This window comes from Glycine max, chromosome 20 (assembly GCF_000004515.6).
Source record: "Glycine max cultivar Williams 82 chromosome 20, Glycine_max_v4.0, whole genome shotgun sequence".
In the NCBI taxonomy this organism is placed as follows: domain Eukaryota; kingdom Viridiplantae; phylum Streptophyta; class Magnoliopsida; order Fabales; family Fabaceae; genus Glycine; species Glycine max.
In genome coordinates this window covers 39374086-39394764 of record NC_038256.2, presented here as the reverse complement: position 1 = coordinate 39394764, position 20679 = coordinate 39374086, and the positions used below count along the sequence as shown (strand labels likewise).

General features: G+C 29.5%; 1 protein-coding gene and 1 pseudogene across 1 annotated transcript; one reads left to right on the top strand and one right to left on the bottom strand.

Annotated features, from left to right (window-relative positions):
* Positions 1-2710: 2710 nt before the first annotated feature.
* LOC100780993 (uncharacterized) lies at positions 2711-8176 on the bottom strand (annotated as a pseudogene).
* Positions 8177-17918: 9742 nt separating this feature from the next.
* Positions 17919-19527, top strand: LOC100776717 (ethylene-responsive transcription factor ERF027). The gene has a single exon (XM_006606027.4). It carries the CDS (start codon positions 18199-18201, stop codon positions 18817-18819), a length of 621 nt encoding a protein of 206 aa, XP_006606090.1. The 5' UTR covers positions 17919-18198; the 3' UTR covers positions 18820-19527.
* The last annotated feature ends 1152 nt before the right edge of the window (positions 19528-20679 follow it).

Below are 20679 nucleotides of genomic sequence, written 5' to 3'. Positions count from 1 at the left end.
ATATAAAATAAGAAAAAAGAACATGCCAATTAATTTTTTTATGTAAAAGTCATTTGTATTGTAATTGATTATATTGAAATTTATATATACATTAATAATTTAAAACCAAGTTGTTAGGTTTGCAATTATTTTTATAATATATTTAATAACTAGAATATTCGCATAATAAATTAATAGTTAGAAAAGATAATGAAAATTTGATGTGTACCGTCGCAATTTATCTTTAACGCGGAAATGACTTATAAACTAGTATATTAATTTGTGCATTGGCAACATAACATAAAATAAATATTTATTTTATACCACTAAAATTTATAATTTATAGTTAAAATTAGTAACAAAATGCTGTCAATCCACAGACTAATATACTAAGATTATAAATTATTATATAAATAGAATGAATTTATATATTTATTATATACAAAATGTATTTATATACACATTTTGTTAATTTTTTTAAAAATACCACAAATAACCTTTCTAAGATTTAAATTTGAGTGAGCACTGATTAAGTAGGAATTAAAATTCAAGTTACAAATTTTTTTAAAGACTATAAATAATATTTTCAATATTCAAACTAGACAAAAAGGTTAAATTAAAACAATTTTACAGACTAGTTGATGATAATTGCATTTGTTTTTAACACAAAAGTTACATGTAATTGATTTGAATGAAACTCTACTTTATTCTAAAAAAGTGTTTTTTTTTCAATTCATTTACAAACATTCTGAATGAAAGGTTTTTTTAAAATATCATGAAAGGGCTTGTTAAATAATCTAACTTTACATTTAAGCAACACGGTTGGAGTTGCTTTAAGTAATTAAGTATAAATTACTAATAGATTATAGTTTATCAATCAAATCCTGCAATTATTTTTCCCATAACGATTGCCAATCTTTCTTTTTTTTCTGAGGCCTGGGACGATTGCCAATCATTCTTTCCTTTTATTATTTAAAGTTTGTTGGGAAAACGAAAAAGAAACAACAAATCTTCAAGGTAGATGAATTGTTTTATTTAATTCAATCTTTAGCACAAATAATGCATTCTATTATATCAAGCAGAAATTAAAAATCCCCAGACAACCTTGCTTCCATAAAAATTTTGAAAGGAAATTGCGTCCAAACTGAAACAGGCCCATGCTATGTGCAAACAAGACATCGAAATTTGATTCATATTCAACTGTTGGGTTTTGGAGCCTGAGAATGCTAATTTGAGCTTGAATTTTGGCTAACTCAGTTTCTGTACTATGGATTTGTTTCATAATATAAACTATCTGCGGCCTGTGCCCGGACATTGGGAGGAATTTGTTGTAAAGTTAAAATTTCACAAAATATTTATGAATACAAACCTCTGAATATAAAGTTACTTTCATTTTCCTTAAAAATATGATATCCAATCATCCACCATGTTATGTGGGAGAAATGCTCTAATTTTTTTATACATGGACCTGCCTTAAAAACAAAACATATAAGATCCACGTCAAACAATTGTCAATTTTTCTCTTATATATATATATATATATAATCACTCTACTCTTGTATACGAGGTTTATTACTAAATAATTAAACATTTTAGATCATTTTTATAAACAAAATACTAACATTAGTCTCTTTTAACCATTGATTGATCGAAATTTACAGATTAACTGATAGGTTTAAGAAAAATATGTAACTGATAGGTTTAAGGAAAATATGACATGACATATTTTCTATAAATATGTTGATTATACATATAATTTTAATTGATTGTCAAAAGAGACACATGTGAGTAGATTATTTTGGAAGAGACTCATATTGATATTTTATTTCTAAAAAATGACTCAAAATAGATAATCGCTCGTTTATTATTATTATTGTACATTTTTTTTAAATATTGAAATAATTTTTTCTATTAAATTTCAATTAAAACAAATGATTCTTTAACAAAAAAACTAACAAAGGAAGGAAACAATAGTAATTTCTAATGACATTTTTCTATTAGAAGGACCAAGAAAGAAATAAAAAAAAATGGACCTGAAAGATGAAAATGGAAGGTCAATATACAAATCAAAGTTGTACAATTATATACTTGAAAGATTAATTTTGCACCATTGAAATTCGAGGATGAAAATCACACAATTATGATACATAAAAAAACTAAAAATATGATTAAGCAAAAGAAAAATTTGTACCAAGTATAGTTTGAGTTAACAACTCTGAGGCATAGCGAGAGTTACTAGTTAACTGTTTCAACATTAAACTTGTTTTTCTTTTTATCATATTGGACCATGTGAAAAATAAGATTATTTATTATTGGATAAATTTGTTGCAATATTTTATAATATTTATAGTGTTTTAGTTTTATGAAAGATCTTTTAATAGGATCATTAAGTTATAGCACTTCAAGTTCAAATTCCTCAAATTTTCAAAGTAATTGTCATAGTGAGGAAGCTTTCATTCTAGCAAGTCAAGTTCAAATTCCTCAAAGTTTCAAAGTAATTGTCATAAAGCTTTCATTCTAGCACTTCAACTTCAATCGTCCATAAAATTTGAAAAAAGTTTAGTAAAAGAGATATTTGAATCTGTTTCATTGGTCAAATGTACAAATAGATAAAATGTGAGACACTGTAATTTGTACATTTTTTATATAATAAAACTAAGAAACATGACATGATATAATGTGATAAATAAAAATTAAAAACAATATCATAGAAAGTGATATATAAATAATATAAATCATAATATTTTCATTTTTATATTTAATCAGTGGAAAGTTTTACTTGTGCATAATATTTGTTTGGAAAACATCAATTAATCTAACACAATCCCATTCTTTCCTTCTTTTTTCCTATTTCTTTATAAAAATGAACCACGCCCGCCTACTGTATGCGAGGTACAACAAAAATCTCTTAGCTTATATCTATTGCTCTTTATTTTTTTAATCTTGGAAATTATAATAAAAGATGAAAAACTAAATGGGCCTGCTTCATGTTCCTCCATTTACTAATTCATATAAGGCCCATAATGATTGTGTCCCTCACTAAGCTCTTGATTAGATCATCAATCCAACCACTAGAACCTCCATCATATGAATCTTTCCCTACAAGGTCTCGAAACCTCAAATTTCCTGTGTCGGATAACAATGCATATATTACACCGTTCATATGGCCTTTTCCAATGACACCCACAACGTTTTTACTGTTATTCACAGCTTTGCTCCGCTTCAATGACCATGCAAGATACTGCACAAACCACCATTTTTTACTTGTATTTGTTGGATCAATTACATGCAAAAAGATATTATAAGTGTAACAATATTTTAGTCAGGGATAGTTAGTCATGGGCTCATACATACAACTTGAATGAAAGATATTTATTTATGCAATAACTTCTCAATGAGGTGGTCCAACATTTATCTAGGCTTAAACTATTTTTTAAGATGAGGCATTTATAAAAAAAAAAAATTGAAATGATTATAATTTTACATATTTAGAAGGACCCAAAGAGGAAAACATTCAAGTGAAATAGACAAAAGAAAGACTTACAATGTCTCGTTCATGTATGAGAGGTGACAATAAGGAAGGGTATGAAAAACTCAATTGCTCATAAAGTTGAAATATATACCATCATCCGAACTTGCTTCCTCCAACTAACAATATTTGACTCTTTAGATTTTCAAATATCTACTATCGCAAACTCTGACATACATTTCATGAATATCATATTGAATTATGTATCTTTCTCTTACACACACAAATGTAAATGACTAACGTAGATAAAACAAACATTCTTATGATAACATTGTTATTACATCATGTATTATTATATCAATAAGATAGTTGTTAATTATCTAGAAAGGACAATGCCAAAATCCTTTTATTTCAACTTACTGTTCTTTCCCTTTTCATCTCCCAATTTTTTTGTTCATCCTCATCAAACTAATAACTTTCTTGATAATCAAACATACTGTTGTTAGAAATTTCAGACTACTTCACCATGACATAAGGCATGCATGAATGCAATTTTACTCAATTCTGCCAGACATGCTAATGAAACAGTATAATAATGTCCTCAAATGATTAGAATATGGGTAGATGAGTAAAAGAATTAGTTTACTCTGTATAAAAATGAGTAGTGAGTGTTCCACTTCTCAATGCAATTAACAATATGACAAACTATGCTTGAAGCCTCTCGAACCGTAGCATGGTGAGACAAGAAGTCATGAAGGTACTTTATTTTCTCAATCCGTGCATTGATTATTCTAAACTTCCCTCCGCCATTAACAATGGACATTTAACTTCTCAATTTGTTTTCCATCATTTTCTTTTTATTTCTGAAAATGTGAAGGTAAAAATAAATATTTTCACGTTTGTTAGAGGGCTATAAAAATATATACATTATTTCCCGTAAAGTTACATTACGATGTTTTAAGTAATTTTTATTTTCATGAGGAGGAGATGAATAGATATCTCGTATTCTCGTGAAAACAAAAGTTATTTTCTAATATATATATATATATATATATATATATATATATATATATATATATATAACCCATTTTCACTACATATTATGACATTTTTAAATTTTTTCTAAAATGACTAAATTGAAATAACATTCTTATAATATTTTTGGGAATGTGATTCCTTAATTCCATATGATAATCTAATGTTTTGGAGAATGAAAGTGAATGAATAATATAATAGCAGTGCTTGTGAAGTTGTGCTTACCTGCTTCTGCAGAGCTCAACAACGACATTCTCTGGCCTCAAAGCACGCACCACGCGTTCACCTCCATGGCGGAATCCTCAGAAACATGGGTGGTTCCAATCAACCAAATGGAATCCGGTTCGAAGAATTCGGTCCTCCAATAAGGGACAGGGCCGAACCGCTTCATCTAGACCAAAATTAAGCTCCCATTGTCAGCCAGTTCGAGCAACTCAGGGTGAGATTCGGCTATGGCGGCTCTGGAGGTGGGGGTTTCACGGAAAGCATCATGATGTTGAGAGGGAAAATGGGTTCTTGGTCCTGGAAATTAGGAAGGTTGATCTAATCACCGTCATGGACTCCATGGAATGATGACGATGATAAAATATTATTCTAATGTTTTGTTTGTGAGTGAGGAAACAAATAGCAGCAATTTGTGGCGGCGAATTAGGTTCAACTTCACAACACAAAAAATCAAATCCTCTTTCGGCTATCTGCCTCTAGTTTTCTCGGTGGTCACTTTTGTCTTCTTATCCAAACTTTTGTATATGTATGGAAAGTATCACTTATTTTTAAAATTAATAAATTTATCATATTTATTAGATTATGATCAGATAATTATATAAAAATATTATTTTGTTAGTACATAATATTATTTTCTTCTTTTTCATTAAATAATTAATTATTAAACACTTTTGTTTTGAATACTTTTTTAATCCTTATAAATTTAAAGATTTTTTTGTTTTTCATCTTTATAAAATTATTTTTATTTTGAGTCTTTATAAATTCTATTTATTTTATTTTTTATTATTATAACATTTTACATAAAAAAAATCATTAAAAACTTTACCTAAATTATTTTAAGAACTAAAAAAAATTAAACTGTAAGGACTAAAAATAAATAATAATTATATAAGGACGAAAAATAAAAAAATATCAAATTACAAGAAATAAAAAGGTATTTAAGTCTTGTTTTTAAAAAATTTATTTACTTATTTAATAAACAAAAACATATCTAATAAAATTTGCTACTTGAATTCAATTATAAAATATAATGTTAACCAACAATGATGAGTTATGGTTTGGAACTTACTACACCAAAAAAATCATAAAATATAATGTTAGTATGTAATAAATTGTTGCGATGTATTGCCGGGGTATAACTTTATAGAAACAATTTAACTTCTATATTGAATTATATTATTTAATGTGTTAATAAGATATTTTATACAATCTAAAAGATCTGAACTTAATCAAATAATAATATATATTTTTTGGCCCTGCGTATAAAAAAATACTGAAAAAGATAAAATTTACTTCTATGATGGAGATATTTTGCTTTCAACAAAAATAAATAAATAAACAAATAGTTATTATGTTAGAAGTGTAAAGTATCAGTTAAATTATTTGATGTTAAATTTTTTCAAAGAATTTAGACAACAATCTTAAATAAATCTTATCTTTCAATCATGTATTTTTTATTTTTTTTGAGAAAACTTAAGAGCACCTCATTTTGGATTACTTTTACTTGATAATTTCAAAAATTTTAAAAATAACAATCAATTTTTTTTTACCAACTTTTAGTTTCAAATAAATTCATTTTAAAATATTTTATCATATTAAAATTATTGAGGATATTTTTGTGTAATGATAATGAGAATAACAATAATAATAGTTTTTTGTGTCAATACTATTGGCTGATTGTGCTAGAGGCAATGAAAATAATATGTTTTGTTATATTTGCAAACCCGCAGAAAAATTATACTCACATAATTTTTGGGATTTAACACAATTTTATTTGACAGCTTCATTTCCTTTTTAAAAATTAAATTGCTTAGCTTTTTTTTTAAAAAAAAAATCAGATAATACATTTTCTGTTTTTAAAAAGAAGAAAAACTATAAAAAAAACCTCAAGCACCGTGATGGGCTTATGGGCTTTATGCTTGTTTATTCTCACCTATTAAAGGCCCCCTTCCATGCTCTTGAATTTTCGAAGCGGTAAATTTGGACTAAATGGACATGTTGCTATTTATTAATGGAAATTTCTTTATGTACTCCCCATTTTTTAACTACACTTTCTGTGTTTTTTGTAATCTTTCTCTAAAAACATTTCAATACACATGGCTGGATTCATCTTACCGAAAATTAAATTATAGAAATTTGCAAGGTTTTCATCTTTCTGGAAATTAAATTCTGAAGCATCACATACTTCCATAATTTATTTTCTGTACAGTTGAATCCTATCAATAAGATATTTGTTTATGCTGGAACTCATTGAATTTTTTCAAAAGTACCATTTTTATTTTCCATTACTAGTACAAATTTATTTAAGGAATGTTTTATGTTTTCCCGTCATAGCAACAAGAGAGAAGAAAAAAGGAAAAGTTGCAGACTTGCACGTATAATAGAAAACTTGAAGCTGCAGGAATAATAGGTATGAAAACTCAAAGAACAAGTGTATCAACTTGCTGTTTCTACATAGCAAAATCAAAACCATACATAGATATTTAAATTTTCAATTTAAAATATAATGGTTCCTATAAATGAAGGATTTAATATTATTGCACTCCATTTTAATTTTTTTACATTAATTAAAAATTATAATTAGTATGACTTTTAAGATAAAGTATTAAAGTCAATAAAGTTATCCTATATGATTTGTAACTAATTTACAATGGAAGTATATAATCTAGTTCTATTTTCAAGAACACAAATAATTAATATATTAAAATTAAAATTGAATTAATTAATATTTAAATTCAATTCTTGACAAAAATAATTATTGATAAGATTTTACTTACTTTTCGGTCGAACTTGAGATTACTCATATCCTTTTTCTCTAATAAACAGAGAGAATAATACCAAAAAAGATACTCACAATCTGTGTATCTCTGATTTTTTGAAAAAATATATTGTATATATATGGATAGTGTAACCATTTGATCTTCTTGATGTTTTAATATCAGATTCCCTCGTTAAAAAAACCCCACTTTCTGCATTATATAAATGCACTGTATAACGGGTTTTTTAGGCCCTTAATCCTATTAACGAGGCCTATGCTTTCCTACCTCACATTCTTTCACTATACACACACTTCTCAATGTGAATACCCTCCATGAAATAAAGTTGATCATCCAATTAGTACCTTTGCACGTACTATTTCTCAGGACATACACAAATTTGTGACAGACAGACTAGAGATTTGGACCAAAAACAACAAATAGATATCAAGGGTACTATTTTTACATTGAACATACATCCAACTCTATCTATATTCACATAACATAAATATATTCTACCTACCATCACAGTTTTCCAGCAAAATTAGCACACATACTATCAGAGCAAGTGTTCCAAATAAACAATAATATGACTTCCCACCAACAACGTACGTCTGTGCTTCCTTTTGGCACCACACGCGGACACAGCATGTTAAAAGAAGACATAAGACAAACCAATGCACAGAGCTAGACCAGAAACCTCGAATAACATTTTACCTTTGGGGAAGTTCATAGAGTACGTACATCAGAATCTGCAGAAAGTGAGAAGCGGATCAATATTTTAAGAGTATTAATTAATTTTCCCTTATTTCATTGGAATTAATCAAGCTTTGAAAGAAGCTGACGGTTACAGTCTTTACAGAGAGACAAAAGTTTGTGCTCCGAAGAGAATCGTAGTTATAATCATTTTGAAAAGCACCATGACATGACCCAAATAAACAAAGAAATGCAACAAGAGAAGGATGATGTTCAAAACTGTGAAGAGGACGATCATTTCCTTATTGGTTGCGCCAAAGGAAGCATCATTTGATGGTTGAAGATATAATATTAATGTACTGTTAAACCATTGTCTGAGTTTGAGGACTCGATCCTAACTATAATTTTATGCTTTTTCTAGCATATGATCGAGTTGTTTTTCTTCTCTCTCTACTCCCATTATAATTTCTTAGGATATAGAGAAAAATAATAATAAAAAGAAAATGAGAAAAATGTATAATTATATCAAATGATATTTAAATCTTTATGATATGATAAAATGAAGTTGACATATTAATATACACAAATTTGTCATTTGGATTTTTTCCTCATCCCGTTTTCTCCTCAAATCAAGAGGGAAATTTCTTTTACATGAATTTTACTTAATTTTATCTTTCTCTTCATTTTTCTCTTTTTTTCAAGAAAAAAACTATTAAAAAAAACATTTTCTCTCTTTTCAAATCACTACTTAATTATACCCTTATATCGCAAGGTACATCTAAAGTAGAACACCTTTTGTTATCCATTTTTATTTTGGGAGAATATATTTGAAATCATACATATGAAAAATAAATAAATAAATTATAGGGTAATACAATTGATATGATAATAATACACTAAACTTACATGCAATTTCTTTCCCAACGCAAATTCGTTTAATACCTTAAAAAGCTTATTCTATTTTAGGAAAATGTTAATAAATATTCTTAATATACTAGTCAAATAATCAAAAGTGGAAAGTTAAAACATAAAGTGTCGTCAATAAATTATCATCTTGATTTCTAATGCATCATATCGTGATTGTCATATCAATTTTTTTATCGATCGATTTCTTCAGCAGTGTGAATTGATTAGTAATTAAGTTGGACCCTTTATTTTATTCGATCAATAATATATGCTTACTATATTTAGAGTACATACAAAATCTTATTACATTAAATAAGTTAATCTTCTCAATAAAGAAACATGTACGGGGTGGAAGTGAGTAATACTCAGTACAGATGCAGATAAGAAAAGTTTCCATAATTATATAGGTTATCACAGGTACACTTGCGTAAAAAAAAACCTACTTTCTACTGTTTAACCTAGAGCATACGTATCGTGATATACGAAATTGTAGTTACTGTTTTGCTTTTCTGGGTAAAGTTAATTAGGTCAAGGTCAAATGTCACTTTCTTTTTTAATATGGCATGGTCAAAGCCCAGAAGTCAGGTAAATATGGCTTTATACATTATTGAAACACCAATTGATCAGTTTGGCAATTTAACATGACAGACACCCATATCTTTTTTGTGTGTCCTTACTAGTTTGAGCCTTGAGGGCGGGGGAGAGGGGAGTTTGTGTTAAAAAGTAGTTTGCTTATTTTTATCATAGTTATTCAAAAATAATAAATAAATGACAAGGTAATGTATAATTTAACTAATAAATAAATCTGTAAGATTGATAAAAAAAAACTTTATATTATTATATATATATATCGATTGTGCATAAAAAACTTATTTTAAAATATTAAAATGTTAAATGCTTACATTATTATCTAATATGCTTTTTATTTTTTAAAAAATTATAACTTAGACAAATACCTTTACAAAATATTAAAATTCAAGGCTAAAAACATATTAAGTATGGGAACTGAATATTATGTAAAGTACAATAATATATTTGTTATGATACCAAAAATATAGAAAAAGAAGAAGAAGAATGTAGTGACCCAGGTGGGCCAATAGTTACTTGCGAAATCAATTTGGCATCCACTTGGCTCAGTCAGTAAGTGCCACACACTATTAACAGAAATGATTGGATCGATTCTCTACATAAATATAAGATTTACTCCACTCTCCAAATCTATTTTACTATTTTTATACTATCACCAATGTTCTAAAAGCAAAACATCAAGTCAGACAAAAAAATAACTGGACAAACTGGCAATTGGTGAAAATTTCGTGCACACGCATAGAACAAAGCAATATCAGTGCTGATTGGTTGGAACGCAATACTTCTAAGTTGCCTTTTCGTTCTTCATATTTTCAACCATTCAATTCAGATATAACTTTTCTTTAAATAAATTTGGTATTTTTTTTATGTTCTTAAATAGATTTTTACAATCATAAAAAATGGTTTTTTTTATAAAAATAGTTATAATTAAAGCATTTAATAATATTTTTTGTAGTATCGTGAGTTCGTAACCACAATGAGGTTGAATTTATAGTTTCTTATAAATTATTTAAATCTTAATAGTTTCATTCTTTAATAATTTAACAAAAAATTAAATGAATATAAAATCATAAATAAAAGGCAAACTCTTGCAGATATGATTCGGTTACCTTTTGTAGATACTTAATTAAGACTGTGGGGGTCGCAGGTTGCTTGATTTTGCTTGACCAAGACATTTTTTCTTCTTCTTTTTTTTGTCCTTTCTTTCACTTGATTTTGGGGGTGGCCCTCCATCTTAACCTGAAATAATAGGTTGCAAATAAACATACGTGTATCCACGTGATTAGGGTGTGGGCAAGGGGACACTAGGTATGGAGCAATAAGAGATTTGTTGTTTGTTGTATTATGATAAAAAGATTATTTTAATTTAATCAAGTGATATGTAATTATTTTAAATATGAAAAGAAGTTTTATCATTATGATAATTTTACATAACTCAAAAATGATTGTTTTCTACGTAGTAGTATTATAATAATACACTGTACGTGAAGTAAAAAAAAAACCTACGCCAACGAAATGAGAAATGCTAAGTTGTTAGAGACAATGGATATATTCCAGATGGGCATGAGACTATCCAAGCATAATGTATAATGTGTGGACCAGGGAGGCAAAACTCAGCAACCAATAACAGAAGCTGAAAATGATCGCAAAATGTACCGTGCAGATTTTTTATGATTTCACCGCACTCCCAAAAGAAAAGAGAGAAAATAAATTATATTCCCAAAGATATTTTGCTTTTGCCAACAACGGTATAATAATGATATGATTGATTACCCTTTAAATAATTGACATAATTTACAAGGCGCTGACACTACTTCGATTGAATTTTCAAAAACAAAATTTTATTCCTTAATTTGTCAAAAGACTGACAAATTCGTCTCATCATTTATTTTTTTTGTTAATACAAACGCGCAGTTTACGTGACATTATTAGATCGTTAATTTAGTCTCAATCGACTTGTTTAGGATTCCTTAATGATCTTTTCTTTGTCTTTCCGTTTATGGTTAACTGGGGAGTTCATTTTTACGATTAAATTAAAATATGAGCCTATTGACTACGAGAATATGTCGATGAGCAATTTTCACTCGATGCTTCGTAAATTGTTTTTAAATTTTCATTTATTTAAAATAAGAGATGTATATTAAAGAAAATATAAAGTTGTAATTATTAATTCAAAATTTGATGAGTTAAACTTATCATTTAGGATCGCCTTTAAGACCATTAAAGATTCACGAAAAACTAAAGTATTGTATGTCAACTGTTTTGGATAAATACTTAACTTATTGAGTTCATAACACATTGACACTTGGATCCTTAAATTTTTTTAAAAATAAAATTGTATCCCTTAATTTGTAAAAAGATCAAAAAATTTGTTCCACCGTCTATTTTTTCTGTTAACACAAATGACACAATTTATGTGATATTATTGGATAATTTTGATAATGAGAAATTGTGTTGAGTGAATTGCTGACTTTGATGGATGAAATTGTCAATTGAAATTTTGATGGACTAATTTGTCAGTTTGGACAAATTTTCATTTTTTTAAAGCATGGATAATACAAAATGAAATAAACCTTTGTTACCCATGCATTCTCACCAATGCCTACTAGTTCTATCTTTTGGTGTTCATGTCTTCTTTGAGTGAGAGTGAGAGTTAGAGGGAGAGACAAACCCTTAAATGAGTGGAAAGTTGTCGTTGACAATTGTGCTTTGACTGACATTTGAAGACGAAACCAATCGTTCTTCGTCAATTTGATCAAAAGGTAAGCATTTGATACTGGACTACTCATATTTTTTTGGAAGTTGTTTGGCAATGCATGATTGTGTCATGAACTTTTTTCGTTGTTGTTTGTACAAGAATACATTTATGATGTTGAAAAAGCTATTATTTTTCATTTCTATAACATAATTAGGGTTTAGGGTTTGTATTGATATGTTTCTATTAAAGTATGGGTGCACTTTGTTTTCGATATACAAATTTGACAATTGGTATTGATATTAGTTTAGATATTGAAATCATCATGTTGTTGCTTATAAAAATTGTCTTTGTGTTGGTGCTTAAGTAAATGGTCTTGTATGTGAAGAAATTAATCATGTTAATTTTTTCATGGTTTGTTGGATGTCTGATCCCATCAATCTTATTATGCACCACAAGGGGAGATATAGAAGGGATGATCATGGTGCATTGAAATATGAGGACGTTGAGTTCTATGTTTGGGAGAATTGTGAAGTGGATTTGGTGATAGTGTGGATTGTTTTTTACTTGTGGAAATGTTGTGGAGGTTATCAATGATTTTCCATGTGTATTTTTTGGATCCTAGCAATAATGGGGATGGTGTGTTGCTTCAATTGGAGAATGACATAGATATCTTACACATGTGCTGCATAGGTATGGCTCACCTTGACAAATATGTGCATGTCTACTATGAGCATATAGTGGATGATTTTTTTAATATAGTAGGTGGTGTGCTTAACAAGGTTGTGGTGAATCAAACTAAGGATGAAGTTGAAGGTATTGATACTAACCTTAACAAGGAAATTGAAATGTCTGATGATTTGAATAATGTTACAAATGTCTGATGATTTGAATAATGTTGTTGATGCTGAAGATGGTATTCAAGCACCCGTTGATGGATATCAATGGTTACTTTGTTGTTGTAAAAAAAGGAAATTTTTTTCAAATTGACAAAATCATTCATCCAAGTTAGCAGCTCACTTAGCATAATTTCTCGATATCAAAGTAGTCCAATAATATCATGTAGGCTGCCCGATTTGTGTTAACAGAAGAAATAGAAGGTGAGACGAATTTATCGATCTTTTTACAAATTGAGGAATAATTTTATTTTTTCAAAATTTAAGGACCGAAATGTTACTATCTTACAAATTTAAAGACTAAATTAGATATTTATCCCATTAATAGCTTGGTTAGATAACGGTTTAGAATGAGTAGATGTTTGTCGAACTTTCATAAGAAGAAGCAACTCCTTTGTAACTTTTGCAATAAATGTACTTTTAGAAATGGATGAATGGATTTCCAAACAGGCTATAAGTTCAACAGAAGCTCAACACACACATATAATTCTCCGATAGCTAGCCATATGAGTTACTGCACCACGATTTACATGTAGGTCAATCATCCATTAGCACCAAGTTCTTTTCCTAGACTCAATTACACCTACGTAAATCTCGCCTAACTCACAAGGGTCAAAAGCCTAGCTCAATCCTTTAGTCTCCTAATTATAACAAGAGGCTCAACACTATAAATGCATTCATACAATTTTTTTTTCTTTCTTAACAAGATAGTTATTAAGTGTTATCTGAAATATATAGTTTCTGAGAAAGTGTTATATATCTAAGTTGTCCTCAGAAAGTGCTTATTTTGGATGCACTATTTGAATTATTAAATTTGAAAACACTTAATTGAATAACCATTAAATGAAATAACATTTAGAAAGAGTTTTCCTAAACAAGTCCTATCTAAGTTGCACTCAAATAGCACTTTTCTAGAAAATCTCTACTTGGTGTCTTTTTTTTTTAACCCTTTTAAATTCAACAAATCCAAGTGTATAACAAAATATGTTAATTTAACAACAAGATATTTTGCAATCCAAGTGTACACTTTTTTTCTTTCTAAAACTAATACAAATACAGATTAAGCTTGTTACACATAGCTGTTAATAAAAAGCTTGTTACACATAGTCTATAGACTTTGAACAATAATTCAAGTAAACAAATCTTCCTAAAACTAACGCAAATACAAATTAAGCCCAGTGCATGAATATGGTTTGCATGTGAACTCTTCTTCAACTTAAGTAAGTTTTTTCTGTATGTCTTTTTTATTTTATTTTTAAGTTTAGTGCAATTCACAGAGAACTCAAAGTAAATTTCACATATATACTAACCATTTAAAGCAGACTTAACACTTCATAGTTAGTAATTCCATGGAAAAAAAACTGGATGAGTTATAGATGTTAGGGTAATTCAATTTTGTGTCTGGGTAATTCAATTGAGTATTTTAATTTTAAAATTCTTCAAAATTATATTAATAAGCATAATATTATTATTTTATAACAATTTAAAAAATATCTTATTGTATTTAATGTTGGTAAAAAAAAACTATATATTAATTAAAAATAAAAATGAAAGATTTCATTCAATTGAATAAATAATTAAATAAAATGTCTATTTATTTTAATAGTAAATCTTTCAAGATATGTTACAAATGTGAGAAATACTGAATCCAGTTATTAATTTTTAATTAATAACTATAACTCTTTTTTTCTAAATATCATTGGAAAAAAAACTAAATTTCAATAGTCGCCTCTACTTAATTTATCTCAAGGTTTTCTCCGTATCCTGTAAGGTTTAAAATCTTCTAAAAATAGCCTCTACAATTCTAGACTTCTAGTTACAAATCTTATACAGAAAACAAAATGGAAAAGAGGTATTCATCAAATATATATTAAGGGTTTTATAGTCTTTTATTAAAAATTCAGGGCATGAAAAAAAAATATTATAATCTTGTTTGGTTTTATTTGTTTAGTTTTTACTTTTTCTCTTTTCCTTCAACTACGCATTGGGTATCATCTTTGGCATGGAAAGCATCGGCAAGTGTCGTTCATTGTCGGAATTCGAATAAAGATATTTCTCCTTTTTTGATTTCTATACTTTCTAACTGGCTCCAGTCCTGAGTTCGAAGGCCATTTCTTCTTCGAACTCTCAATTGAACTTCTAGTGACTGATCTTTCCTTTTCCATCAATCAATAATGAGAATACCAATATGGGTTGAATTTAGTTGCCTGCGAGAAGCTGTCGTCGTTAATGTCTTTTTGTTGCAACTAAGATTTTCGAGAAAATGCCACCATTAGAAAACAGAGTTTTGAATATACTTCATATAGAATAATAATCAATCTATTCTACGATAATTAAGCGGTGGATGGAATGGAAGAGTGCCATGTCGTAGATGAATAATTATATAATAACTTAAGGATGTTAAATGATAAATATATTATTATCGAGATATATATTTGTCGTGGTGATGCATCAATGAATTACACTAAACTTACATTTCATGTTCATAATTAGTTGAATGTTGTCAGCATTCCTCATTATATTAATATATAGAGTTTTTAAAGTAAACTTTTGTACTTATCTTAATAGTTAATTTTATTTCTTTAAAAAAATTTGTTGCCTTGCTTCTTTGAGGTAAATAAAGAAAAAAAATCTTGAATTTGGAAATAAAGTTAAAATTAATTTGACCAAAGACACAAATGACCTCCTAACTTTTAAAAGAAGTTCTGAGAGAAAGTTTAGCTTACATAATTATTGGTAAAGTTATTATGTCAATAATTTTTGTCTTTATATGTTTCTGTTTATTTTATATTTTATTTTTCTTAATCAGGATTTGATGTCTTGGTTCTTTTGAGGTAGAGAATGAGTCCGATCAAATCAATTGGGGTACGAATTACTATTGGTGAAAACATATTCATTGTTACTTATAATAGTGAAAATAGTAATTCATTGTTACTATAGGTGAAAACATATTCATATTAAAATTTTATATTAAAAATGTAAATTCATTATTTTAATTTCTCATCCAATATGAAAGTATTTCTATTATACGTTCCTCCAAAGTGGAATATAAGTTTTAATATTATGCAGATAAATACTTATAATAAGAGAATGATCAATTATGATCAAATAAATGTAATGTCTATATTGAAAATTTATAAAATTCTCCTATATACTTTTCATTACATTTTGAGATATCGTCATTTTTTAATAAAATCTTGGGATATAAAATTTATTAATTAATTTTGCCATGGTGATAGAATTCCATTATCCATTGTCATTGGCTAAGTTAATATTTCTGCAAAAAAAAATTGATTTGTCATATTAAAAATTCTTTTTACAATTTCAATCCACAAATTAATTTGTTTGCCTAACATGTTATTTATTAACATATGAACTTTAATAATATTTTTTTTCTAATACTTAATAAAAATGTTGCTAAATACTTTTGACAATATTAAAAAATATTATCAAATATGAATAATGTTATTAATATATTTTTATACTATTTTATAAAATATTGTGTATAACCCATGTTAATAGGGATACAAAACCAACCAATTCACTATTCCAAGATTTAAATGTCGCAAAAACATATTTATGAGTAATATTTATTCATATGGGATGATATTTTTTAAATATTGTTAAAGCTTTTAACAATATTTTATTAAGTGTTAGACTAAAAAATATTGCTAAAGTTTAAGTATCTCATATTTCATAATACATTTCATATATGTATTACATATACACATGTGTATGTTAATATACACTCATTTATTATTTAGAAATGGTATTTTAACAAGCTACACATTCAAATATATTTTATAAAAAAATCAAATATAACACATGCAATTGTACAAAGATATTTATTAAAAAAAAGGCAGTGTATATTATCAATAATAAGTTTTCACATACGTCACTTAATTGTTTTAGAAAGAATATATTAAGAAGTTAATTATATCTTTGGGTTTACTTTACCAAAACCAAAATTCTATCTTTTAATATATAAAATAGCATTTGTGCCTACAACCTATGGTTAGAATAAGCATTTCAATAGTTGTCAGTTGATGCCTAACGTGTTTAATTATAGTCTTAAAAAAAATCTTGACCTAGATAGTATTTTAAATAGCTAGGCTTGGTCACGTTTGATTTAGTCTTAACGTACAGAGGAAAAACACAAGCTAATGACTACTGATCAGTTTATTAAAAATATCAATTAAAAAACGATAAATACATATATTAAATACTTCTTGCAATAAAAATATACTAATAGTATTTTATTTTCTACGGGTGCCTTTAACTGAACCATCACATAACACACTCGATCAGATGTTTACTCATCCAATCCAATGAAGTGTATGATAGAAAAGGGTAAGAAAAGGTATAGTAGTGACACTCTTTTTGCAGTACGTACACAAAATGTGGTCATTAATATTTAATACTCATAAAGAGAGACCCCATCCCCATGTGTACAAAATGAGTGAAATCCATGATCCTCCCAATGACCAGCAAGTAAACAGCTATATATTAATTTGTTGCTGCAAATTGTGTGCCTAATACGTGTTCATAGTGTGGCCTCTCCTCAACTTGACGTTCGTAGTATACCATGCCAACATCCGTATATACAAAAGAGTGTAGCATAGCAAAACCCGTTAATTAAAGTCCCTTCCGCGAGTTTCCCACGCTTTATCCCATTGGTTCAGTTTCAGTTTAGTTCCCCTTTTGTTACTACTTATTATTAACCCCTCCCAACACAGAAAGAAAAAAAAAAAAGAAACATTGCTTTCAGGTTTCATTTCAACTCCCTCTCTCTCTCTCTCTCTCACCTCTTAAAGCAAAAACCCTTAATTATTATCAACGACCGCACACCACAGTCACTTTTATCAATTTCCTTAATCTCCACACAACAACGAACTAACGCCACCACATTCATTCTTTCCTTCTATGTGCCTACAATACTACTACTAATTCTACATGGATGGCAACCCTTTTGGAAACGTGCCACCCCCTCCAATACAAGTCCCTGATAACTTGGCTATCTCTTCCTCGTCTTCGCCAACTCCTACGACGTCGTCTCCGTCTCCGACACCCTCCGGAGGCGTCCGGTACCGCGGGACGCGGTACCGGAGCGGAAAGTGGGTGTCGGAGATAAGGGAGCCACGTAAAACGAAGCGCATTTGGCTGGGGACTTACCCGACAGCCGAAATGGCTGCGGCGGCTTATGATGTCGCGGCCCTCGCGTTGAAGGGTCCCGACACGCCCCTTAACTTCCCCAATTCGATACTCTCGTACCCGATTCCTGCGTCATTGTCCGCCACGGATATTCGCGCCGCGGCCGCGGCCGCCGCGCAGGCTAGGATCGTGAGGGCGCCGCAGGAGTGTGGGGAAACGGTAAACCCTGATGATGGCGGGGGGCAAGGGATGTCGGAGAGGCGTGAGGAGTACATTGATGAGGATGAGTTGTTGAACATGCCGAATTTGCTCGATGATATGGCCAGGGGAATGCAGGTTAGTCCCCTTAGGATCACTTCCTATTCTTCAGATGATTCGCCTGGGAATTCTGATGGAGATAACCTTTGGAGTTATACCCTTTGATCACTGGTTTGTTGTTTGTTTGTGTGAGTGAGTGTATGGTAATTTCTGTTGTGTTTGTTTGAGTGTGTGTGACGTAGTATTAAGTTTGAGTCCTGAGTATGTATGTTCAACCTTGTCAAATATTTAGAAGGAGAGCTCTAATGGGATTGTGGGAATACTTGTGGTCTCGTCCAAAAGAAAATTGTTTGTGTGTGTGTGGTTGTGTTTGTGTTTGGTTTGCCCTCTTTCTTGGTTGAAGGCTTGAAGCTGATTTCGGTTTTGGTGGCTGCGATGTATATGGAATGCGATAAGGTGAAGGGATGAGATGAGGTTACTTTCATCGTCGCTGGATTTGGTGAGAGATGCCATCGCTGGTTTATGTGATCCATTGTGTCTTAGATCCTTAGTTTCGTAGTTTCCGTACGGTCTAATCAGTTTGGGGAACCTAGCTAGCTAGAAGGATTCTACTTTTGGTCATGGGTCTTTCTTTCTTTCTCCCTAGTCCCTGGTAATACATTACATAGACGATTTTATGTGTGGGTTTTGTATTGCCCTTTTGGGTACTTTTTCGACAGATTTGTATTGAATGAATAAGTACTATTTCTGGCAGTTTGTCTGTTTGTTTGTTGCTGAGATGGTGCTAGCGGTTTGTAGAAGTTTCAGGATCTTTCGTGTGTATGTAACTATTAACTAAGCCCTTTTGGAGAATGATATATAGTATATGACAAATGACTCTTGTATCTATTCTCTTGTGTTATATGTATATATACCTGGAGGCTGGAGGCTGGAGGCTGGAGGCTGGAGCCAAAAGTTTCCGTACACAGCAATGTTTCTGCTTATCATAACTTGCTTCATATATATCAAATTATAAACTGATGCATCAGCATTAAACAGGAGAGTTGCTATGCTAGGAAGAGAAATGTAAGGGTTTTGGTACAATTGTTTTTTGAGCCACTAGTTAAATAAGTTAATGGAGACATTAATTAGGCATACCGTAAGAGAGCGATAGAGAAATCTAACAGTTTTATTACAGTTGTTTTCTGAATCGATAGTTGGATGAGTTTGAACACATCAAGGAAGAAAGGAAGAGTTTCTCAAAAATAGTATCAAAACCCTTAAATTTCTGAGGGTATTATAGAATTTCTCTTTAAACAGATATTAGGAAATGATTAATTCCAAAGTGACACGTCTCTCTTTTGATGCTTTTCTATTAGCTAGATTAGAAGAATCAATGATTGTTCTCTTTTTCATTCAGCAGTGTGCAATCAAGAGAGATTTTGTTGGCATTAAATATCGATGTAATTCTAGAGGTTCTTTCGGGTGTGTGTTGGTGGAACAAGATATTTTACTACTCTAGCAAGATATCCATCACGTTCATGTCGGTAGCCTGATATATTTATAGTATATGTTTCTGCTTTTAATTATTAGTAGGATTCAATCCCTAAATGTTCTGGGTTCACCGAAACTTGACCAATGAGCAGACAATTATAAGAAAAAGAACTTTGGTATGCATCAACGACGGTTGAAAAATGACAATCACTCCTTTTCTTTTGGTTATGGATCCCTTCTCATTGACATGTGACCACTACCATGTGTACAACTATAAGGATTTTCTTGAATTAGAACAAGGTTTATAAATGCTGTGGAAATTGGAACATGGATTAAGATAGAGCACTCTGGTCTATCATAGACATTTACCTTTTGGAGGCCTTCCATTGTCAATATTTGCCGACATGATGCAAAGTTTCTGCCGACGGTTATGACAGAATGTTAGATAATATTGATGATCTGACCAAGGCGCCTCTATTTGAACAGTGGCTTTTTTTTTCCTCTGCAATTGTTATATTTACCTATTCATATGTTTGATTAGGATATAGTATT